At 38.3% G+C, this 22549-nt stretch overlaps 1 protein-coding gene across 1 annotated transcript in view; it reads left to right on the top strand.

The window, feature by feature from the left end:
* LOC309598633 (collagen alpha-6(VI) chain-like) overlaps positions 1-21838 on the top strand; it is a gene marked incomplete at both ends in the record, with an annotated part of 40481 nt that extends 18643 nt beyond the window's left edge. The window contains 17 exons of the mRNA XM_082329387.1: positions 1077-1130; positions 2028-2099; positions 2204-2230; positions 2611-2655; positions 2742-2795; positions 4207-4269; positions 4652-4717; positions 6132-6185; positions 7323-7385; positions 7547-7609; positions 12220-12282; positions 13865-13927; positions 14937-14987; positions 18836-18898; positions 19802-19864; positions 20925-20960; positions 21752-21838. Of these exons, the coding sequence (XP_082185513.1) occupies positions 1077-1130; positions 2028-2099; positions 2204-2230; positions 2611-2655; positions 2742-2795; positions 4207-4269; positions 4652-4717; positions 6132-6185; positions 7323-7385; positions 7547-7609; positions 12220-12282; positions 13865-13927; positions 14937-14987; positions 18836-18898; positions 19802-19864; positions 20925-20960; positions 21752-21838 (987 nt within the window). The remainder of the gene's footprint in view (positions 1-1076; positions 1131-2027; positions 2100-2203; positions 2231-2610; positions 2656-2741; positions 2796-4206; positions 4270-4651; positions 4718-6131; positions 6186-7322; positions 7386-7546; positions 7610-12219; positions 12283-13864; positions 13928-14936; positions 14988-18835; positions 18899-19801; positions 19865-20924; positions 20961-21751) is intronic.
* Between the last annotated feature and the right edge of the window lie 711 nt (positions 21839-22549).

The following is a 22549-nucleotide window of genomic DNA, read 5'->3' as shown; positions in this document are numbered from 1 at the left end:
CATCAAGAAATTTTGTACATTTTGTGTTATAAAGAATATAGTCTGAAAAGAGATTGATTTCTAAAATTCTGATTGGACTACACAAGGAAGGACTCTACACAGAAGCTCTAAAATCTTTGCCATATCTGTTCAGAAGTATTTCTTGGCTAACATCTATTTGGGACTTATTTTTTAAAGCACGCTCCTTTCTTAGAAGGACAGGCACCAGACTATCTCAGGTCAAATCCTTAGTGTGGCTTATGTCAAAAGTAATCACTTGGAGAAGGCATGTTTTATCCTGTGGGTGGCAATTGCTTTTTGGTCATCCTCAACATACTTTCTTGCTCATCCAGACTGACAAATGTGGAGCCGTTAAAGCAATCAGTCTCATGCCAGTGTGGAGAAGCTCCAATCATACAATCATAGAATGGTTTGGCTTGGAAGGGACCTTTGAAGATCATCTAGTCCAACCCCTCTCACCAGCAAAGACAGAAGAGCAATTGATTGACTACTATTGATACAAAAGGCATTCAAGAAGAAACTATTTGAAGCAGAAGTAGCCAATGACACTGGTTTTCTATCCAAACCAATGAAACATTCTTCATAAAAATGCAAAATAAGCATTTATGTATGACAGATTATGAATCCTGTGGAAGATTTTCTTTTTTTCCCTATCAATCAGCTTTTAAAAATTCAGTAATAAAGGTGTATCTCAATGTTGTCTTGAAATGTATAATTAGTTGCTGGAGACACTTTAAAACTTTGAAAGAGCTTTTCCTGGTGCCTGCAGTGAAAGAAAATTGTTTCTCCCTGGAGCATCTAATAAAAACATTGGGCCACCTTCAAATTTAAATGTGGGACAAATAATGCATTAGTGATGAATTAAATACTGTTAGTAACATTAGGGGACACATTAGGAGAAAAATGATCAGGAAAGAAGTTGTTTGTTATTCAACAGTGTTTGAAGCCGAGAGTAAGCGGAGGGACAAAATAAGCAAAGAACAATATAATGGCCCGTTGAGTTTTTCCAGAGTTCCCCAATAGTTTCTGAAGGTCAACCAAGTATTATAACAGTATCTCTCATCTTTTAACTTCAGGGACCCAAGGGTGTTAAAGGCAACCTGGGATATCTTGGCGATGAAGGAGAACCAGTAAGTTATAACACTGTGTTTGTGAAAACCAAAACTTTTGAGCATGGAAAAAAAAAAAGAGCATCTAAACTAGCTGGATAGTGAATTTACAAAGCTCTATTATCTTTCCAAGATGAGAACTCCCTCACATCATTTGCATAAAACAGAGACAAGATCATAAAAAATTGAGTAACATTTCTTGGGATATAATGGACATACATTACAACAACCTGATTAGCTCATGTATGGGTGGGTGCCTACTTAGCAAAACTATTTGGGAATTTATTTTTATTCCTGTAGAAGACTTCTACAAAAAGTAGTTTTTTGTTTTCCTCTTTTTTTTTCATGTTCTCCTAAGTTATTATTGAAAAATCAAAAAGTTTTGTATGGGGAAACTAAAAGTAAACAAATGGAGACAAACCTAGTCATTTTCTGCAGAGGGAACTGGCCAGTTTGGGCCAGTCAAGACCCAGGCATCCATTTGGGTCAAGATCTAGGCATCCATTTTTAGATATTTTTGGTTGTATCCAAATTAGATGTGTTTTTTGAAAACCATCCAAACCATATCCTCTTGATTTGACTCAAGTGTTGTATTTTTTGATGCTGGTAGGTTGCTGAAACCAAAAACATGAAAGGGAAAGAGCCTGGGAAGTGTACTGCAAGACCACCTCTTGGTGGATATGTTTGTTTGCTCCCAAAAGAGCAGAGTTTTCATCTATATAGCTTTTGTTTCAAATTAAAACAAACAAACAAACAAAAACCAACCTAGTAAATGAGCAAAGACCCATCAGTGGAAACTAAAAACAACTACGGCTTTCCAGGACTACAGGATCAGATACCTCTAACAGATAAATTAGCTGCCAGCTTGTGTAAACATCACATAAATTTAAACAATTGGATTCTTCTTCTCTCTTTCAGGGCCCAAGAGGACCACCTGGACCAGGAGGAAGAAGAGGCAGCATGGGGTGTCCAGGCAAAAGAGGTTTAAAGGTTAAACAACAATTCTGAAAATACCATTTCATTGTGATTTAGAATAATCCTTGAATGTTTTTGTTACATGTTATTCTAACTTTTGCCATCTTTTTTCTTTTCAGGGGTTTCGAGGATTGTCTGGAAAAAAGGTACAGTATGACTCTAGACAGTCTGAGTTTGTGAATGCAATATTCTTTAGGGCTTTGTCCTGCACTAAGTGAAGATTTTGAAAGTTTTGCAGAGATGTCAGTGAGTGTTAAGTCAATGTTACTTTTTTTTAGGCTGCTTTGCAGATGCCTGCTGCAATGCTCAGTATATGGTTGTGCCTAGGGAACATACAAGAAATGAAACTTCAAGCATTAATTACTGTGTTTAGTTTTTCTTCTGTTTTTTTTTCTTCTGTTTTTTGTTTGTTTGTTTTTTTGTTTTTTCCTTAAATCTTGGTCTATGTCACCCTGTTCTTGCCGGAGTTTGTACATGTGCACATGTTGTTTATGTGAAAAATTCATGCACATTTGTATTATTTCAGGGTGACAATGGGGAAGATGGGAGTGATGGAATTAGAGGAGAAGAGGTACATTATTTTCTTTCTTTTGCTTTCTTGACCTCAGAGTAACTGAGTGATAAAAATGAATTAATATGTCATATTTTTTCTTTAAGGGATCTCCTGGGGTTCCTGGAAAGAAAGGAGAAAAGGGTGACATTGGATATCCGGTAACATTTTGTTATCTTTTATTGTTCAGGGTTTGGATTTAAGAACAATAGTATGGCTATTTCATGAAACTATCCCTGTGAGAAATATCTTTAATAAACCCTCAAGCACAAGGAGTAGACATTGTACCACAAAGTTATTTGCACATTTTTTGTTTGAACTCCTATCAGGAGAGTTATTATAGGACTTCCAGCATCTGAAGAAGAGCAAACTACTGATGAATAGCCAGCCGGTATTTTTGTAAATAGGGTGTGTACCCAGAAAATAATTGCTCTGTAGGATGTTTCTATTTGAAAGAGAATTTGAAGAATAATTAGATCTGTACCTTACAGTCTTCTAGGTGGGCATTTTCTCATATTTTTTAAGGGATCAAATAATTTCTGCACTTGACTAATTTGTAATACAGAGGCCTCCTACCTCTGTAGTACCTTGGCAGATTCACATACACGAGACGAGGTTTTTTTATTATCTGTTTGCCAACGTTAGATAGCTTGTTTTTCATGAAGCATGGAGCAGCCTTGTTGCCTTTCCAGTTACCTTGCAGTCTGAAACAAGGTGTGACTTACGACTCCAAATGGCAAAAAGAGATACTGCCTTGTGGCAGCTTCAGTAGACAGTTGGAGAATTGACCATTTGTCTTTTCGCTGATGAGACCCCATTTATAGAATGGCTAACTGAAGCAAAAAACCCAGCCTGGTAGACACTGAACATTTTGGCTTGGTCCATGTAGTAAAAATGATCCTCAGTGGGAACCAAGGTGATAATTCAGGTCATCGGTTGCAGTTTAGCCTCCACAATTCAATGCCTGCTATTAGGGATGGCAGGCTGGTGGGTGGCCACCATGCAGGTCTGTGCATGAACAATTTGAACTTGCAGGAGCAGCAACTGGATACCTGTTTCACGTGTCGAAAACAATACTTTCAAATAACTGCTTGGTACCTTACTTCCAGAAGAAACTGTCTTACCCTTTTTGCACTTATACATGTGCCCAAGGAGGCACAGGGCTGATTGCTACTCGGAAGACTCTGGTTATTCACAGATGAGCACCATTACATTCAAAACATGAAATGTACGTTAGCATATGCCTTTCAAAGTTGTAGTCTACAAATAAAGTTCTTTGATATTTGGAATAATTTCTGTTTTGTTGCAATAAGTATTTTGAATTTATTCTTTAGTTACAAAACCCCCCAAAAAACCAATGAAACAAAATGTAGAGCACAGTGCCTGTTTCTATATTGCTCCTGTCCAAGAACCCCCAGTTTTCTGTTTTTTTGGGAGTGGAATTGGGGAAGAAACTGTGGGTGAGACTATTTAAAAATGAAGGTTGAAAGGATGGAACTTGGACCTCTCTCTTGGCAATTCCTGCATGAAAGTAGTGCTTCAGGTTCTTACTGAGATATGTTCTGCTTTCAGGGAAGTCCAGGGCCAAGAGGACCCCCTGGTGATCGTGGCCAGAAGGGCTTTCGAGGAGATCCTGTATGTTTTTTCAAGTGCATCATTATTTTCTAGATGCAGACTGTCTTTGTGTATGTACTCATAAGACTTTACATAGTCTCCTGTGCACCAGGGCAAAAACAAGATGTTCTTCCAGTGTGTTCACATGACTGCAGCATGTCTAATACATAGGCTTTTTATTAACCCTTCATATAGGTAAATCTCCCTATTGTTTTGCTAAAGAAGAACGTTTACAATTTTTAAGTAGTTAGTACTACCAAATCCTTGATCTGTTCTCTCTAAACAGAACTCCTTCTAATGTTGACAGTAATCATATGCATTGACTAAGGACTGACTTGTTTATTTAACATCTCAGATTTTGTAAGAATAAGCATTCTTACTGGGAGGTGTTTCTTTTTTTCAGGGTAACCCTGGACTGAACAGTACAATAGTAGGAAAAAGAGGCTTTGCAGGAGAAGAGGGGGAAGAGGTAATTGTTTAGAAATATGTGGCATTTCTGTAAGATATCTGCTTACCAGTTACACGGTTTCCTCCTCCTATCTGCACTATTTGAAATGTATCTTTGCTAAGGATATGGGAACTCATCACTTATCAAATGTGATGCTAACAAAGGTCTGAAAGGTCTTTGAACAGAAATACCACTGAAGAGGAATGAGTACCACTGTCAGCATCAAACCCACAAGGCAATGACAAACACCTGATCTGATTCCAATGTGCAAATAATTTAAATCTTCCAATTTTAAGAAAAGATGTTATGATGGCCACTGCATCCCATGGACTCTGGGACCTGGGAACTCCTCCTTCCCAACCACTGAAGCCCAGTCAAGTGCACATTAAGACCTAGGCGGTCTTTCTGTTCCAGTCCAATGGATGCCACTGCTGCTGCTCCTGTTTGCAGGTTTGGCCAGTAGTGAGGGTTCAGCCTGTATTCCAGAGCAATATATACACACACAGAGGTCACCAGTGCCATCAGACACACAGACTACCACAGACAGAACACTGCCTTTAGCAGCATCCACAAATAACACTACCGGAACTCATGTGAAACATATGTAGAGATAGCAAAGTCCTGTTCCTCCTCTGTGGAGGAGGAACATATGTCCTAACTGTTCAGATTCACAAGCGCAACCATATTCACAGATCCCTTGGATATCAGCATAGCTTCTAAATCCATCCAAGATTAATGTCTGGACCATTGGCAACGGAACTGAGTACTCTCCTTTTCTTTTCCTGAAATCAGCTGGGGGGGAAGCTCAGCTACCTCCAGGGAAGAGCAACAGCCCCACTTGTACTTAGAGTGAAATGAAAACAGATTTTGTCATCCAGACGAGAGACCTGAGAAAATGCTCTGGTGTAAATCCCTCACTGCTTTCAGGGAGAGTTAAAAGACTGGGTGAGCCTTTTTTCCTATGATACAATGGTACCAATGCTTGCCTCTTGTGCAATACTTTCCAGCAAGAGAATGCCTTCCCAAGCGGTCTGTGTTATTATCCTCAGTGCAACAAAGGAAAGTGAGGCACAGAACGAGGAAGTAACTTGCCCAATATCAAAGAGCAGGCTAGAAGCAGAGCCGGGGTCTGCCAACTCTCTAACCCCCAGCCCTGTGCTCTTAACAAGGGCCTGCAGGAATCTTTCTGAGAAGAGCTGTAACGGTATTTGCCAGTTCTTAGATAGTGCTACAAGCCAGGCCCATTCAGAGATGTGTGACTGGTTGTTTTTGGTGGTCAGTGCTATTTACTGAAAGACTTTGACAGAGAATGTCGTTGTGGGGAAGTCCCACAAGAGAGTTTTTGACAGTCTTAAAAATTTGGCATGCAAAAATAGACAAAAGAAGAAATGAGAAATTGCAATGATGCTAAAGAAATTAAATTTTCCATGTACAGGGTGAGAGAGGACAAAAAGGCTTGCGTGGCTCATCAGGAGGCATAGGCATCCCGGTAAGTTCCTTTAACAGAGGAAGCTTGTACACAGTGAAAATGAAAAATAGCTCTTAACTTGCTTGGGCTTGATTTAATGGGAGAATGCTTTTTAGCCTCTGCCTTGCGTGCAGTTCTGATTGATAACAATATTTAATTTGGTGAGTAGCAATAACCTCATTGTTAAATAAAAATACATTTTCCTAAGCAACATTCAGAATGGCACTGGAGGCCAAAACTGGACTACTGTTTTTGTAAGTATATTATTTTTGTAAAAAAGCGTAAATTTTGCATTTGTTTATCTTTCAGCTGAAGTTTTATTGAAGTAATTGCAACAAGTTATCCACTTTTAAAAGCCTTCAGATGATATTGGCCTCACAGCCTTTTTTTTTTTTTTACCTTGTCTTAGGGAATACCAGGGCAAAGGGGACAACAGGGACCAGAGGTAAGAACTATGCTTTTCTTATATCTGCCCTTTTCCACAGAGGAGCTTAATCAAGAATTTTGAAAAAAAGAATTCAAAGTAGTTGCAATAGGTATGTTTGAGAAACATTTTTTGTAATTGATCGGGAACCTCATCTGGACTTTTATGTGTATGCTTCATGCTATTACACTAAAAGACTTGCAGGAGTATGTTCCAAATATTGCACAGATAAAACTGCAAATTTTAGGTATTTATAGCTTGCATGTAAGTATAGTTAGATGCATAAAACTTCTTTTCTCCTTTGTTTGTATCAATTTTCAACATTAGGCTCTGGAAAGCAGAAGCTGCTGCTTTTAGCGCTCAGCAAGTCTTTCCTGGTGACTACAGTATTAAATGATTTTTAGTGCCTTGCATATCGTCCACACACAAGATATTATTTCAAGAACATTATCACTGTGTGGTTTCAGGAGTGCTGTCTTTGGATTGTTTTTGCTGTGTTGATTACTAGTTCATTCTGGGTCTGCAGTGTTCAACATGTTGAAATCAGACTGGTTAGATAGGTCCTCTGGAATTTTTCTTGACATCTGTAAATGCAAGAAAATTCGTTATCCATAGCAGGAAGATGTAAAGAAAAAAAAGACCTTTTTAATACAATACATCCCAACATGTCACTGTCCATTAGATCACATGAGAAAACCTTAACAAGACAAAGATTTGTTGTCATTTTAAAACAGGGTAATCGTGGACAGCCTGGTCAGTATGGCTTGCAAGGAAAACAAGGATACAGAGGACCTCAGGTAAACATTATTGTTATTTACAAAAGGGAAAAACCCAACACTAATGTTTTTTTTTTTTTACATTATTTACATACATTATGTATGTATGTACATTATGTACATTATTTACAAAAGGAAAAAACCCAACACTAATGAACTCTTTTGTGCACTTTGGTTTTTAGGGACAAAAAGGCAGTAATGGTCAAAAAGGACAGAAAGGGAGACCAGGACCTAAGGGTCCTCCAGTAAGTAATATACTGAAAGCATGCCATGTTGTTTAATTGTAAGGTACTGGGTGTGTAACCAAATGAGGATTGCGATCTGAATGTTTTTTCATTACATCATTGATTTTTTCAGGTTTCTTTTTAGTACATGGTATTGACCAGAAAAGGAGATAGATATTGCTAGGAGACAAAAGCAATAAAAAAATTCCATAAAACTTAATTATTACTGATAAAATACTAGCTTTCTAATAATGCCACCTTCCTAGCAATAATGGAGAAAAAAGTGATAGTGTAAGGCACTTCTCTTGCATCAATATTTTTTCCAAGCTGTGATAAATTCTGCAATTATACCTAATACGTTTTTGTAGCTATCTACAACAAGCTACTAACAAAGGACTTTACAGTTTTATTATAGTGAGCTAAGACAGAAAAAGAGAAGAAAGGTCACAGATTTGGTCATGCAGAAACTATAAAGTATGAATTAATGTGCTTAATCTAACAATTATCATAATTTTAGTTCATACGAATTCTAGTTCTTTCATTAGCAAAAATCTGTCTTAGGTTTTCTGCCTTTGCTCCTTACTCTCCTTTCTGGGTGTAAATCTTGTTCCAAGTGCTGCAGCACAGTTGGGTTTTTTTGGTTTTTTTTTTTGTTTTTTTCTAAGGGCTTGCTTTCAAGAGCAGTGATGGTATGGATGTTTAGTTATGAGTGTATTAACCTTTTTGCTGTCCATGCTCTGACTTCCTACAACCTCCTGTGCATTGCCAACTAATCTGTATAATTGTAGTTGAATACTTCTTTAATCCAAAAGCCAAGTAAACAGACCGATTTTCACAATCCAGTGGAATAATTTGCCCAGACAGGCTAAAAGTTGGTGGTTAAACACATTAAGTGATATGTATGAACTAATACCTCCAAGTGTGTGTTCCCGCAAGCCCTCTTACTGGCTTCCTGGTGATAGGCTTCCCAGTAACACGCAAATCCCAGGAGGGTCCCTCGCTCACTCACTTCTTTCACCGAAACTACCATTCTCTCTTCTGTCAGCTGCCAAACATTTCCCACCTCCCACACAGCTGTGTGTTTTCATGAGCTCCCTTCCCTTGTACTTTGGACATTTTTAGGGGGATATGGAGGAAGAGAAGTATAGCTGCTGCCTTTTGTACTGAGCAGATCAATGGTCATGAAACCAGCTCGACCTCCTGCTTTCTGGTCTGATTGCCCTTGCTCTGAACTCACCGGCAGGGCTACTGGGTGGAAAGCAGTAGAGAGGTGAAGGATGTTACTCTCTCAGGCATTTTTTCACCCAGCTCATTTGTACAGTGTAGCCCCCACCCACAGAAATTTTCCCCTTTCCTGATCAGTAGCTGTCTGGTACACTAAGGAGACGATGCTGAGGTCCTACCTGTGGCAGCCTTCCCAGATCTCCCTCTGTCCCTCACTTTGCTATTTCCTGTTGTCCTTTTGAAAGTAAATACTGGCAGGATTCAAGCAAATTGTTGCTTCTCAGTAACAAAGTGAAAATACTAGTTGTTCTGTATGAGGCAGTACAAGCTAAATTGCTTATGTGGCTCCAATTTGTTGGAATGCCAGTTGATTAGTGGCTTATAGGAGATGAGTCTTGTTTTCATTGTAACATTGTTCCCTGAGACTTTGGTGTTGAAAACATAATTACATATATGAAAGGGAGGGGTTGTATTGATGAGAGCAGAGGGCTGCTCTCTCTCTAATATCTCTGTGCTTTCTACAAAATTAAGACCTGATTTTTTTAGAAGCTCACCCTGTAGAATTTGAAGCTACATTTTAGCTGGGGACAACCTTGGTGCTGCAAAGTCATGGTCTCTGCAAACCTTTTTTAGAATCAAATTTAATACACTGGGACTATCGTGACCCACCCTGCTTCTGATGTCACCACCAACTTTGCAACAGACTATTTTTGAATTGTAAGTGTCCTGTAGATCACTCACATATGTCCTTTTTGCTATTCTGGTGCCAAATTCCAAGATTGTTATGGAAAAGCAAAACTGTTTTCACTTGTTTTTTTTTCGGAGGCCACTCAATATGCAAGTCTAGATAATATTTTTTCTGTTGTGTGCTTATCCATAAAAATGCTGTCTTTTTGTCTTGAGAACAAGATTCCTAAAGCAATATTTTCTGCAGGCATGGAATGCTTGCTATTATTTTGGAAAGTCATCTTGAATGCTTCCTTGATGTGGCAGCTAATTAATTTTCTATATGCAGTCTTATTTAAAGATACATTTCCCAGCAAACAATTTCCTGTGGGAACCAACTGCTTATCTTTATCTTCCTCTGCCAATAGTGAGCTGAGGAGGCTTTGGTTTGACGTATGAAGCATGTCTCTTGCTTGAATTTCACTCATTTTTGTCAGTTCTATCCAAAAGGTGTCCAGTTTTCTCAGCGTCTTCAGTGTTTTGCCACACGTCCTAGGCATTTTGATTGAACATGCTGTGTAGATGTTAATGTTGTGTTTATTTGCAAGTGTGGTGTTGGGTGACCAAAACAGGAATTGATTTCCTGTCTTCCAGTTAGCACTCAAATTGTCATGCTGTGTGAGGTGGGTCATAGCCACCAACTAGTAACTAGGAATCATGTCTGACCATTTTTTTTTCCTTGCCCAGTATTTGAGAACCTTTTCTTAAAGAAATCTTGTATCAGAATATTTTTATACAATACATTGTGTGTTGGCATATGACACCCAGGACTGCTATTGTGTTCTTAATAATGTCCCTAGTGACTCCTCTCTTCCCCCTAGCAGAAGTGCCATTATTCTAGGAAGTGGAGTCACACCCTGTTAGAAAAAACATCAGACATCCAAATAGTTAGTTCTGGGCTGATTGGCAGTGGAGGAAGGAGAGGCAGAAGCAGAGAGCCAGGGGCAGACTTTCCCAGGAACACAGAGCAGGTCACAGAACCACTTTAAGAGCAAAGGTCAAATTGCTTAATCCATTAGACTTTGTTTTGTCCCACTTTCTTTCCTGCTGTAGTTCACCACAAGGAAACTGCCTCTTGTTCTGGTAATATCTTTTTTCCCCAGGAATGAATGCCATGTGGTTACGCAGTTCCTTATATCTACAAAGCTCTTTGTTGTAAATAATACTTTTGTTATCTGACCATATCAACTTACTTTTGTTTGGAAATAAGCTATTCAATTTCCTTATACTCTAAAATAGTCCATGCTAGGTACACTGTCATTTGAAGCATTTCAGTCAAAAATATAATCCTGTACTAGAGAAAGACATTTTATTCTTCTATTTTCATGGCATTATTATCTGGAATTATTCTAGTCTGTGGTCATTTGATCTTTTCACTCAAGTTAACTGTTCCAGTTTTCACTTCTGTATCGCATCTTATGTGATACGCTGGTCTGGGCACTGGAGAAAGCATTGCCCTTTCTGATGTCCTTTCCCCTAACAACTCAGTGATCTGCAAGGTATGGAGAATTTTTAATATTTCTACTCAGTGTTTTAGAATACAAATATTTAATTCACACCAGATAGAAATCTCCGTGTGTCTGTCCTGTATAGAGAAAAATGTGCTTGTCACTTGCATCCATTGTAAAGAGAACCCAGAAGAGTACTTTTCCTCTTCATTACCCTATAATGAGACTTGTTCATTTAAAAAGGTGCTAAAGAAATGGAGAGGGCTCTGTCTTCCTGTCTGTGCATTTTCTACACCTGTTCAAAAAAATGAAAAAATGCATGTGCTTCTTTAGGAACACATTAGTTTTGGTCTTTGAGATCTGTTACATACAAAGGCCCATGGTCACATTCAGTAACAGAAGCCATTAATCACAGCTTCCAGAAGCCAGCTGTGAAGGGCTGGGAGGGTAGATCTGCCTTTGCTTTGATGTATCATCCAAATCCCTGCATCTGTTGATTTGCTTCAGAAAAATATTTGGAATAGTGTGGCTTTCTTTAGGATAGTGTGGCAGCTGCTCTTTGGCTACAAATTTGAGGCCCATGTGCTAACCTGGCTTGCTCAAGCTAAGTTTAATTTACATTGGCTGACTAATCCCTGCCAAATGCCTGGAGGAAAGCATTTAATTGGTACTATATGAGTTGGTTATTGTCATTCTGCAGCCAGATATTTCAGAGAGAGGATACTAAAAGATGTGGCAAAGTTTGGTTAAGCCAAACTCTTGTTATATCAAAAATACATACGTTGGATTAAAGTCCTGGAGAAAATAGGATCATGTTCTCTGACCCACTTTCAAGACAAATTCTATCAATATCCTTAATTTTAACTTACAAGTAACAGAATAGCACCTACAGTTTTCTTCCATTTAGTTTCCTCCTTCTTAGGCATTCTGTCCAACTGTGGATTGCAGATGAGTCCCAGAATCAAACAGGAAGCTTGCAGTGGAGGTAGAAGCTGATCTTATTGATACGTCGTCTTGTGTGTTGTCTGGAAGATCAACCCTTTTCCTGGAACCTTGACGGCTCCTTTCTAGGGCAGGGCTTTAAGGAGGCGTAGATAGTGGTTATGTAGCCTACAAATGTTATGGCATTAGTCAATTTTTATAAAATGTAAGTCCAACCTGAGAAAGAGTCTGGGTGTTTTCTCTGTTTTCTTATTTCACATCATAGTATTTGTCTCTTTTTGTTTATTTCAGAATGAACCAGGACCTGTGGGTCTGGCAGGGTCTCCCGGAGCTCCTGGGAAAACAGGAATTAAAGTAAGGTTCCCTTAGTTAAATTGCTGTATTAATTTTGTTTGTTTAATTCCCTTCCTTAATGTTGTTTAAAAATGTTTAAAAATGGCTTGCCTATTCTGTTCTTGGAATCCATATCTGGAACTATTTCCCAGGCAATGGTCCAGGGGATGTTTGCAGGATCAGTCTCTTGATCTGAGTAGCAATTGTGTGTTGAAGTTTAAGTAACGTTTATCATGTTTCTTTTTAGATTGCAGTTTGTATGGTACTTAAATTCTTTTGGAAAAAAAACAAGCAAGCACAGCCAGCACAGTATGCATGTTAGTAATGGCTCTGGCCACAGCTGCACAGAGCTTTTCAAGAGTGTAAGCTTTTTAGATCTGGACTTTCTCTTATTTGAAAAGCCTCTTTCTGCCAAAGTGTGGACTAGAAAGTTCAGGGAAGCAGAGTTTTAAATTAATTCTGTTTCATCTATTAAACCTTTAGATGTAACTTTTACCCTCTGGATAATTTGTTAATTCTGTAAATTGATAACGTGTTTGTAAGCACTTTTAAGACTGGTATCATTTGCATGATAAACCATGTCGTGTTGTGCAGTTCTTCCATTAAGACCTAACAGTTCATGTTTATTTGATTTGCTCTTCCCAGAAGAAATTGTAAGCTCTGTGCCAGTCTAAAATAGCTATTAAAGGGGATGGGGGAAAGCTTCACATAATCAGAGGTCAGAAGAAGTGATTCCAATAAAAGTATTATAATAGAGTTTCAGTGTTCCCTTTTAACTCAAACTTTCAGAATCATGACAAGCTGAGTATCCAGAAGACAAATGCCTGACAAAATTAAGAGTAACAATCTTAATGGTGAAAGTGTAAGAAATTTGAAATGCTTTATTTATGCATTTTAGGATGTGTAGGATATCTCAAAAGTAATTAATCATAATTTTCATAGGCATAAATTCAGGTGTCTCAGGATATACACAACTTCTTTTGGGTAAGATCACTCAGTCTAGCATTTGCACATCTAAATAAAGGAGAAATGCAAAGTGGCTTTTAACATAAAAGTTGGGTTTAAGGTACTTTTTTGCCTGAAATCCTGAGGCTGCTTATCTGATTTTATAAATTGTAAGAAAGTAGCTTGAAGGTAATAGTGTTTTTGTATCTTCTTTCAGATTAGTCAAATTCCTTGGTATTTGTGGATGAGTGTGTGAGGTTTGTCAGCTGGTATAGTCAGATAGTTATTCCACAGGATGAAGGAAATTCTTCCATGCCTTTTGAAACTGGACTGGGAGACTGTAAGATGACATTCTGGAGCCAGTGATTTTACCCCTTTAATACTCATAATTTCTCATCCTTTAATAGAGGCTGTTTGACCTGACACTAGAAATGTTTTCCTCTTTGATTTGGAAATCATATATTCTTTGAAAAAGCTAGTCTGTCCATATTATGAAAATCTTCCTTTCAGTCTGTATTGAGAGAGCTGAAGAAGGACCTTCAATACAATATTTTAGATTTCCTTTGCAGAACCTCATCTTGAAATTCACAGTATCCCTTCAACCAAGCATGACTCAAATGAGTATGGAAATGGTTTACTTAATTGGTTTTTTTAATAGGGACAACCTGGTGATCTAGGACCAAAAGGAAAAAGAGGTCCATATGGTATGCGTGGAAGGCAGGTTTGTACTTTTATTTTTATCCCTATGCTGCTTTTTTTGTCTACACCAGACCTAAAGCAGGAGGCCTGTCCTGTCCTAAAAGACATATAACTCAAGATGAATTTCAGTTTGGTCAGTTAAGACCTGATATTAAGTGTAATAACAGAGAGAATATAGATTTTTTTTTATTTCAGACTAACTGAGAGAATATAAATTTTAAACTACTTTTTGCTCTGAGTCTCCTAACAGTTATATTATTCTGAATGAATACAGGTGTGAATTGCAAGTGCAGACGTGACCCCAAACCTTTGGTACATTCTATTGTAATATTACAATATTTCTATTAATAGTATTGGGAAGAAATATCATTTGAGTTAGTAAATAGAGAATGACCAGGTGCTTTAGGTTTTTAGTTTGAAACTTTCTGTCCCTGATATTTTGGAATATGGTTCTAATTGTGCAGGTTGTGAAGAGAGCATGAACAAGAGTGATTGGTTTCTAGTAGTAGTATAAAAATGCAGTTTCTTTTGGGGCTAGATTTTCTAAAGATTTGCTTTGAGGTGCAGTTAGAGACAATGCAGTATTATTTTCAGAGTAATCAATGACTGCAGGAGGATTTTTTTTTTGTGCACTTGGCTTTCTCCTCTATGTGGAATACCTTCCCTTCTGTTAGACTGGGTCAGCTTTGGAGACAGTGTTGTACATGTTCCCGCCATCCCTCCTGTCTTTGCGGGTCAAGCCAGGACCAACTTCCACCTTTGTGTTCGCTTTTAAGGTTTTACTTCCCATAGACTGCAGAGATTTTGCTTCTCTTTGAACTGGTTCAGGGGCACAGTGTGCATATTCATGAGGTGAAATGGAGTGGAAGGCATCTTGCTCCTCCCTAATGTATTGCAATTCTTTACATCAGACTTCCTGTGATTCTGTACTGCGAGGCACTTGAATTAACACCTGGTTAGTAAAATAAGGTGCAGATAGACACAAGAAGAGTACAAATGCGAATACTTAAATAAAAATGGTCTGTTTATAGGGGGAAGATGGTGCTTTTGGATATGGCCTACCTGGAGAAAAAGGAGTAAAGGTAAAACTGAACAAGGAATCATAAGGACGTTATTATTTTCTCCATTATTTTAGAAATAATTTACAGTAAGAGGGAAAGCTAGGGGAAATGCAAACAACAGGCACCATTTATAGCTATTTGAATTTCATCCCAAGGCATATGGGATAGAACTCTAACCTACACAACTACTGATTTTATTTCTAATTATCACTCACTATGATTAATTCACTAGCTGTTCTATGTGAGCACATACCTAAGACTAAACAATGAGTTGCTAAAATCAGTGTGGTTCACAGTGGATTCTGCACCCTTAACCTTGGACTGTAAGGTCCCTGTGGCCAAGAGCCATCATCTGTCATGTCGATGAAGCTAGTTCATATTGCGATTCTGGAATATATTTCTGGTAGTGGTTGTAGGATGCAGGAGGCTTCAGTAGATTTTTAGATAAATCTTGATGCTGTCAGAAGCAGGATTATATGATGTTTTGGCAGAAACACCATGCAAATCACATAGCAAGTTTCCTTATAGTTTTACATGCCTACAATGTATAAGAGCTGGTGGCTGCAAAAATGTCTTTTATCCAGAATATGTCTAAAGGAGCCATTAAGCTCCTTTATGCAAACAACTGAAACGCAAGTAATGCTATTCAGAAAGTCATTAGCAAGGTCCTGGTGAGAAGTGAGCAATGTGGCCTTGGCGGTTTCCTTGGAAAGAGCCAGAGACTGTGGCAATTGTTAGTGAAATTGTGAGCAAGGAATGTGCAGGACGGAGAAGACAAGCTGGAGATTCTCATCCCACAGACTGACAGAAGTATTATTGGCTTGGTCCTGAAATACTAGAGAGAGATTTTGGATCCAGCAATGGCTAACTGAGCCATGAGCCTGTCCCTTGAATTCAAAAAAGTAAGAGGTTTTTATCATCCTTAAATATTGCTTGTATGGCACGTTGTGTCCCTACAAGACAATGTCTCCTGGCCAACACCAAGCTATTGCTAGTATGTTTTTTGGAAATGAAAAATACAGCTTGGCATATCACCACCAACAAATACCAACCTCTGCCCTACATCTGATTTACCAGAAACATACCTCAAGAATTTTTGTGTACTAAGATTGGTCCCATTCAGCTGCCAGTGTAATGACAATTTCAGTCTTTATTCACGACTGGGACAAGTTAAAGCTATAAGTATATCCTCATTGGCAGTATTTTTTATATATGTGTGTGTGTGTGTGTGTGTATCTTTCCATATATTTTACATATGCAGTGTATATATTATACATATAATGTAAGTATTCATACATATACATAAAAACCAGCATATTACTTTCAAATACCAGTTAAAAAACAAAACTGGGATGATACTGTGAATTTCATTATCTCTGCTCTCTATGTTATAGGGAAATAGAGGAATTCCTGGAGATTTTGGACAAAAGGTACATGTTTGTTTTTTACCTCAACAGTTCTCTGGCTTTCATGTATGTTAGCTTAAATAATCTGTTCTTTACTTCATTGTGGTTATATGTGTGTAATTCAGATGTAGCTCATAGAATTACGTTGTTCCAAAAATGGCAGATACTATTGCCAATATTTCTTTTTAAAAATGAGAATAGTTTTTGTAGATAACTTTCTGTACACTGAGTGAATTTTCCTGGCATTTTGTGAAAAGAAGTAGGATTCACTTTTGTTAAAGGAGCAGGAGGGGTAACCTGTGTAAGTGGTAAAAGACCAAAAGCTTTCATCTACCATTCTCTCCTCTCCAGCCAGTGAGCACTAAATAAAAATGGAGCAGGTGTTTTGCTGGGAAGAACAATCTGATGCTGGCTGCTATAAAATGAAGTAACTTTCACGAAGACATGGAAAGGGAAGGCCCAAGTGTCCTGAATGACCCCTAACTTTGAGGGAAACAGCCTATATTGAAATGATTTTTGGAAAGCCCACCTATTGTTTGCCTTTGTCCCTCTTATAGTTTACTCAGTAAAGTTGCTCCGTGTGCAGTCTTTTCAGCAAGGTTTGAGTTTATTGCATCACTTTAATTGTTTAAGCAAAGATAGTGTTTGTAGGCAGAGGTTTCTTCTGACCTCCAAGGATCCAGAGGCTGCCACACAAGTGAGACTAGCGGTGGTTCTTCCTACTCCTGAAGCTTCAGACCAGCTTACTTATAGACAGTAAAAGTAGATGGACATGGGAGGTCTTGCTCTGCTGCATTGTTTAACCATGTCAGAGTGAATTTATTCAGGCTAGCTCTGTTGTACTAATATATGGACAAAGGAGAAAAGGAATTTTGGAGAGAAATAAATTGGAAATTTACCAGCAGAAGTCCTGACCTTCCTTTACTTTCAAGTGCCTAATTTTGCAAGTCCAACAGTCTGTTGACATCATGGTTTATATGGCAAGAGTTTAAAAAAGAAATCTAAACCACAGAAACAATAACTTTCTGAACATAAAAAAAAATAGTTGGTAATTTATAAAGTAAGATAACAAGCTAGCTTGTTGTGCATTTCTAATTCATTCTGGCAGTCTTTATTTAATAAGCTTGTGTTTGATATATGCCAACCATTAATACCCCTATGGGCTTGTTATGAATTTTAGGTTTCTTGTATTGAAATGCCAAAATACATTTAGCTGGGAAAAAAAAAATCTTTTGTCCCTCCACTGTTTTGCAAAGCAAAAGTGGTGTTTATAGGAGTTTTTGATAGGACCTCTTTTCCTAATAGAAAATCCATGATTGCTCAAAAAATTACAAGTGGAGGATTTCCTTCAGTTAATTTATTAAGTAATACAATAATGACAACTGAGTGAAACAATAGTTTTCTATCCCATGGAAAAACGCAATGCTGCTTTTTTCTTTTTTTTTTTCTTTTTTCCCCAACTCAGGATCACAAATTTAAAAATCAGACTTTCCAGAAAGATTGAAACCTTTTTTCAAGGTGAATGTGAAGTATAGAGCCTCAACCAGTTTTAAAAACAATGAAAACGCTGGCTGATCAGATTGCATGAACAAGACTGAGCTGTGAAGTTGGTGTTACACATTAGACTTCAGCTAATAAGGCTGTTCAACATCTGTACTCTCTGTGGATGCAGAACTATGGCCACAGCAAAAGCAGAGTCATTCTGCTGAACATCATGGCCTGGGGACAATGTGGGCAAGTTGTGTGCCAGATATCTGACCCAAACCTTCCTGGTAAATGGCCATTTGTGTATGGAGTAAAGAAGAGTAAGGACTGCATCATGTTCTGACAGTTTGGTGACTGATTTACATTCCCCCATAGATGTAGAAAATCTGACAGCGGCTTGTTCTTGTTGATATCACCGGACATTTTCAATGTTCTGTGCACAGAAATTGCTGGTTAATATTTTCTCCAATATTTTTACTTGCGTAGTAATTAGGGAGCGATTAGGCCTTTTGTTAAATAAATTGAACTGCCAGCTCTTCACTGTTCTCATGGGAAATCTGTGTGTGCTTTAATAAACAAGTAGATAAATCACATTTTGGAAGCAGCACACTTCTGCCATAGAAGGTATTATTTGGAGAGAATACACTGCAGTCAACAGTATGGTTTTGACAGATTAGAGGGAGAAGTGCTTTCAGTTGTGTGAAATAAGATATTGCATATCTTTTGTTATCGTAGGATACTTCATTAAAGTAACAGCTGCATCTCATTTTCTTTTTCCCTGGTAAAAAGTCATTGGCTGGTCATTGTGTAGGTTTGGTTTGGTACTTTTACATGAATCCATGACTGATTTTTTGTGTGCAATCTTTCATATCCCTGTTTTTCAGTGGGAAAATGATGTCATAATTTCTTGAGAAGTTTGCATTTTTATCAGGAGAGCCTGTTTCCACATTCTACTTACATTTTTTTCCAATTAACTAGGGTGAAGCCGGGGACAAGGGAATTGCAGGGGAACCTGGACCAAAAGGATATAGAGGCAGAATGGCAAGTACCTTATCGTTGTTGTTCTTTAATGTTTTTTTTTTAAATAGGCTTCTCCTTGATGTGCTGATTGCACACTTGTATTAATTTTTAGATGTTATGTCTGTAATTTTCAAAGGCTGCTAATGCCGGCCATGCTCTGTCCCTGTGCGCGTTACGCTAAACAGAAGCAATGAGCATTTCTGAATGTCCTACCTGCTGTTCCAGTTCACTTTCCTTTTGTGCCTTTTAGATAAAAAAATGCTGTAGAAGAAATTTGCTGGTTTAAGAGCAGTGTGATGATCCCATTTATTCCTCATTAACTTCTTTGTCCTGATTTTTCTGGATTATTGTGTGTTTCTTTCTCCCTTTTTCCCCCAAGCTTTTCCACGGCTGAATATTAACTTCAGATCTCCTCTGCTGTGACAGAGGGTAAGGAGGGCTGGCTGCTCCCAAGAGAAAGGAGAGCTGGGAGCTGCAGGTAGTAACAAACCAGGAGGAGTTCAGTCCCACTGAACTGTTTTTTACTCAGCACTGCTTTTGCAAAAAAGGCTAGGAATTAAACAAGGCTCTTTCCACCAAAAGCAAAGATGTGCATGTGCTAATTTTATTTTGAAGATTTTATTTCTAAATGGGCTTTGAACATGTTGGATGAATAATACACTTAACAAAAATGAGCTCAACTACTAGAAGAAAATTGGTGCTTTGATGCTATCCAGGTTGTTTATCTCGTAAAAGTGAAAATTATGTCAGACCTGATGCTCTTCTTTCTTACTCCTCGTTTACGCTTAAGTCAGTGGAACTTAAGCATGTAGCAAATAAAGGAAGAAGGAAGGAAATCTGTTGATTTTCAATAGAAAATGTAAGTTTTTTGTCACCTGTGTTATGTTCTTCGAATACCACATATGTACATGCTTCTGTTCATAGGGTATTCCAGGACCTGCTGGTCTGAAAGGCAGTCCAGGAGACTGGGGATCTCCAGGACACAGGGTAAGACTTAGACTCCATATATTCTGCTGGTACTGGAAAATGCATTTGTTCTTTTTAATTTTGAAGGGAAACTAAGGAATGAAACAAAACATTTTCTTCCTCTTATGGTGGTCTGCAGTGGTAATATGTGCAATGTTCTGATGGTTCTGATGACTGCCGTTGATGTGTTGTGCATATATTGTAAATTGCATGATTGTATTACACTGTGAACTTCAATATTTTATTAAATAAAAAAGATTGTGAATTCATCTGTATGTAAGCACAAATCAGGTACTTCTGAATGCAAATGGCTAATTGTATACCTATAAATGTAATTTTCATAAGTCACAATCTAAAGGCCTAGCTTGTGCATGTTTGAAAAGTGTACCTGACTTGTACTTTGAGCCTCTCCTTGTAACTAATGCAAAGGACAATGCTTGCTGTATTTTTTGGGCTGTCACTAGCACAGTAAATTTTGCAATGATGTATTTCTAACAGACCTGTTAGAAGTACCATTGTGGGAGTTCAGTGGTGTGTATCTTAAGTCTCAAATGAAAGAGGCTCACTTTAGAAACATTTATTTCCTCTTCGACTTTAAGCTTTGCAAATTCACTACGGTATAAAAGAGAGATTGGCTTCGTTTTTCTCTCATTAATTGTTACCACTGTGAAGAACTCTGCAGCTCGTGCTAAGCTGATAGTTTCTCTGTACATCTTTGTCAGATATGAAATGATATACTGTGAATTTCTTCAAGCTTCAAAAGAGGACCATAGCTGGAATTAGTTGCAGCAGCCATGTACAAAAATTCCTCAAAGTACTAAAGGTCTGTCCTTGCAAACAAAAATACTGATCTTTCCTCACCCTTACTGAAATAAAAATGTACGCAGCTAACAGGTAGTAGAAACTTTCAGTTCTAGTGTAGACTTTCAATATTCCCAAATCCTGGTAGACATTAAATAAAATATATAAAAATGTGTAATGCAATCAGCCCTTGGCTGATTAGTAAAATATCTGAGCAATTACATGAGATGAAGATGTCATTACTGTAATCTTTATTCTTCTCTCTTTTTTTTTTTTTTAGGGACGTAAAGGACTGAACGGACAAGCCTTATTTTCTGTACGTAGCTCTAGCGCACTCCATGTTACAAACACACACAGTGCACCACCTCATTGAGTAGTCATGTGCTCATGCATGTCTTTTTTGTTCTTGTCCACAGCCATGTGAACTCATTGACTACGTCCGCCAACACAGCCGTAAGCATTCAATCTTGTTTTGATATTGTAAGCCCGAGTATTGCCACTTGCTTTCTTCCCTGTCTTGTTAATACCACATCAGTTCTGTGTTCAGCGTGCTGTGAATTTATGGTCTTAGCAGGCAGGTGCTTGAAAAATGAAGTTAGGGCTCAGAATGCAAAACTTTTTTTTGGTTGCTTAGAATAATTTCTGTTGCCAAAGTTACTGTAATGTAATTTCTTAGAAATGTTACATGTCTTGGTATCCAGTGGGTCCAGTTACCATGCAGTAAGTTTGCATTATTTTTTCCTCTGCTATCTATCCTAATTCCTTAGAAAGTGACCCTGCCAAATAGTGGGAGTTTCTACAACTAATGGTATACTTCTCTCTCTAAAGTCTGGTGGAAACCCCTCAAGGAAAGTATTTGGTCTAGAGCAGGGCCAGGTCCTGCTTGTCCTTTTACTCCATTCTCCAGTAAAACCAAAGAGAGTTGTGCAACCAGGCAGAGCAGTGGAAGACAATAATGCATGCATCATAAGTCACTGAAAGTCTTAAAACCTGTAGAACTATGGAAACTAAATTCAGGGTATGTTCCACCAGTGATTTCAGCTTTTATTTTTAAAACTCTTCCGATGCAAAATTTTTCAATTGAACTTTCTTTTTCTCTTTCTTTAGCTTGCTGGGATGGTGAGTACTGCCTACTCCTATGCTACTGTTACTAGACAGGCAGAATGGTGGTGGTCATTTGTCCAGCTGACCTAGCAGACATCTCATAAGCTGTGAACTGCTTTGCCTTTGTACTATGAGGCTCCACTCAACCAAACATTCCGGGCTGCGCGTTCCCTTCACAGGGGTTAAATCCTACCTCGAGAGTCAGCTGTTTACTGAACTGGAGCTTTAGTTTGTTATTGCATGGGCGGGATGGGCTAGGTCCCCTTTTAATTTAGCTATCTAAAGTGCAACTGATTGCTGACCAGCTGCTGCTTCTGCAGTTTGTTTCTCTCCACTAATGACTCTGTGACTAAACATGTCACCATTCATAGCTCTGGCAGATGTTCTTAATTAAAACCACCAGATATTATTTGGCCATCACGAGCTCAGTTTCAAATATCACATCTCTCTGATCGGCCGTACTGAGTCTAAGCAAACTAGGGCTTCCTAGTTTCTATATGCTCTAAGGTATGCACCCCGTAACACCGACATTTCTCCTACGATGCATACGTGCCCTTGCCATCTACCTAAGTTCTCCTTCCGTTCTGCAGGTGGAGCAGCATGGCATAGAAATGCTAAGCCTAGGAAGCCTGTGGAGAGCAGAGAGTTAAAGTCTCTGAAGTCCTAGAACCGATCTGAGAGAGCGCGCACTAGTGTTATCCTTCTCTGACCCTTCATAATTCTAATTATCTTGCAGCTTCAGCACTGCAGATTAATTTTCTTCCTTGTCCCTTCTCTGACCTTCTTTTCTCTTCCTAACTT

This window comes from Platalea leucorodia (assembly GCF_965183815.1).
Source record: "Platalea leucorodia genome assembly, chromosome: 1".
Classification (NCBI taxonomy): Eukaryota; Metazoa; Chordata; class Aves; order Pelecaniformes; family Threskiornithidae; genus Platalea; species Platalea leucorodia.
The sequence above is the reverse complement of the archived record's forward strand: the minus strand, read 5'-3'. Positions and strand labels throughout refer to the sequence as shown.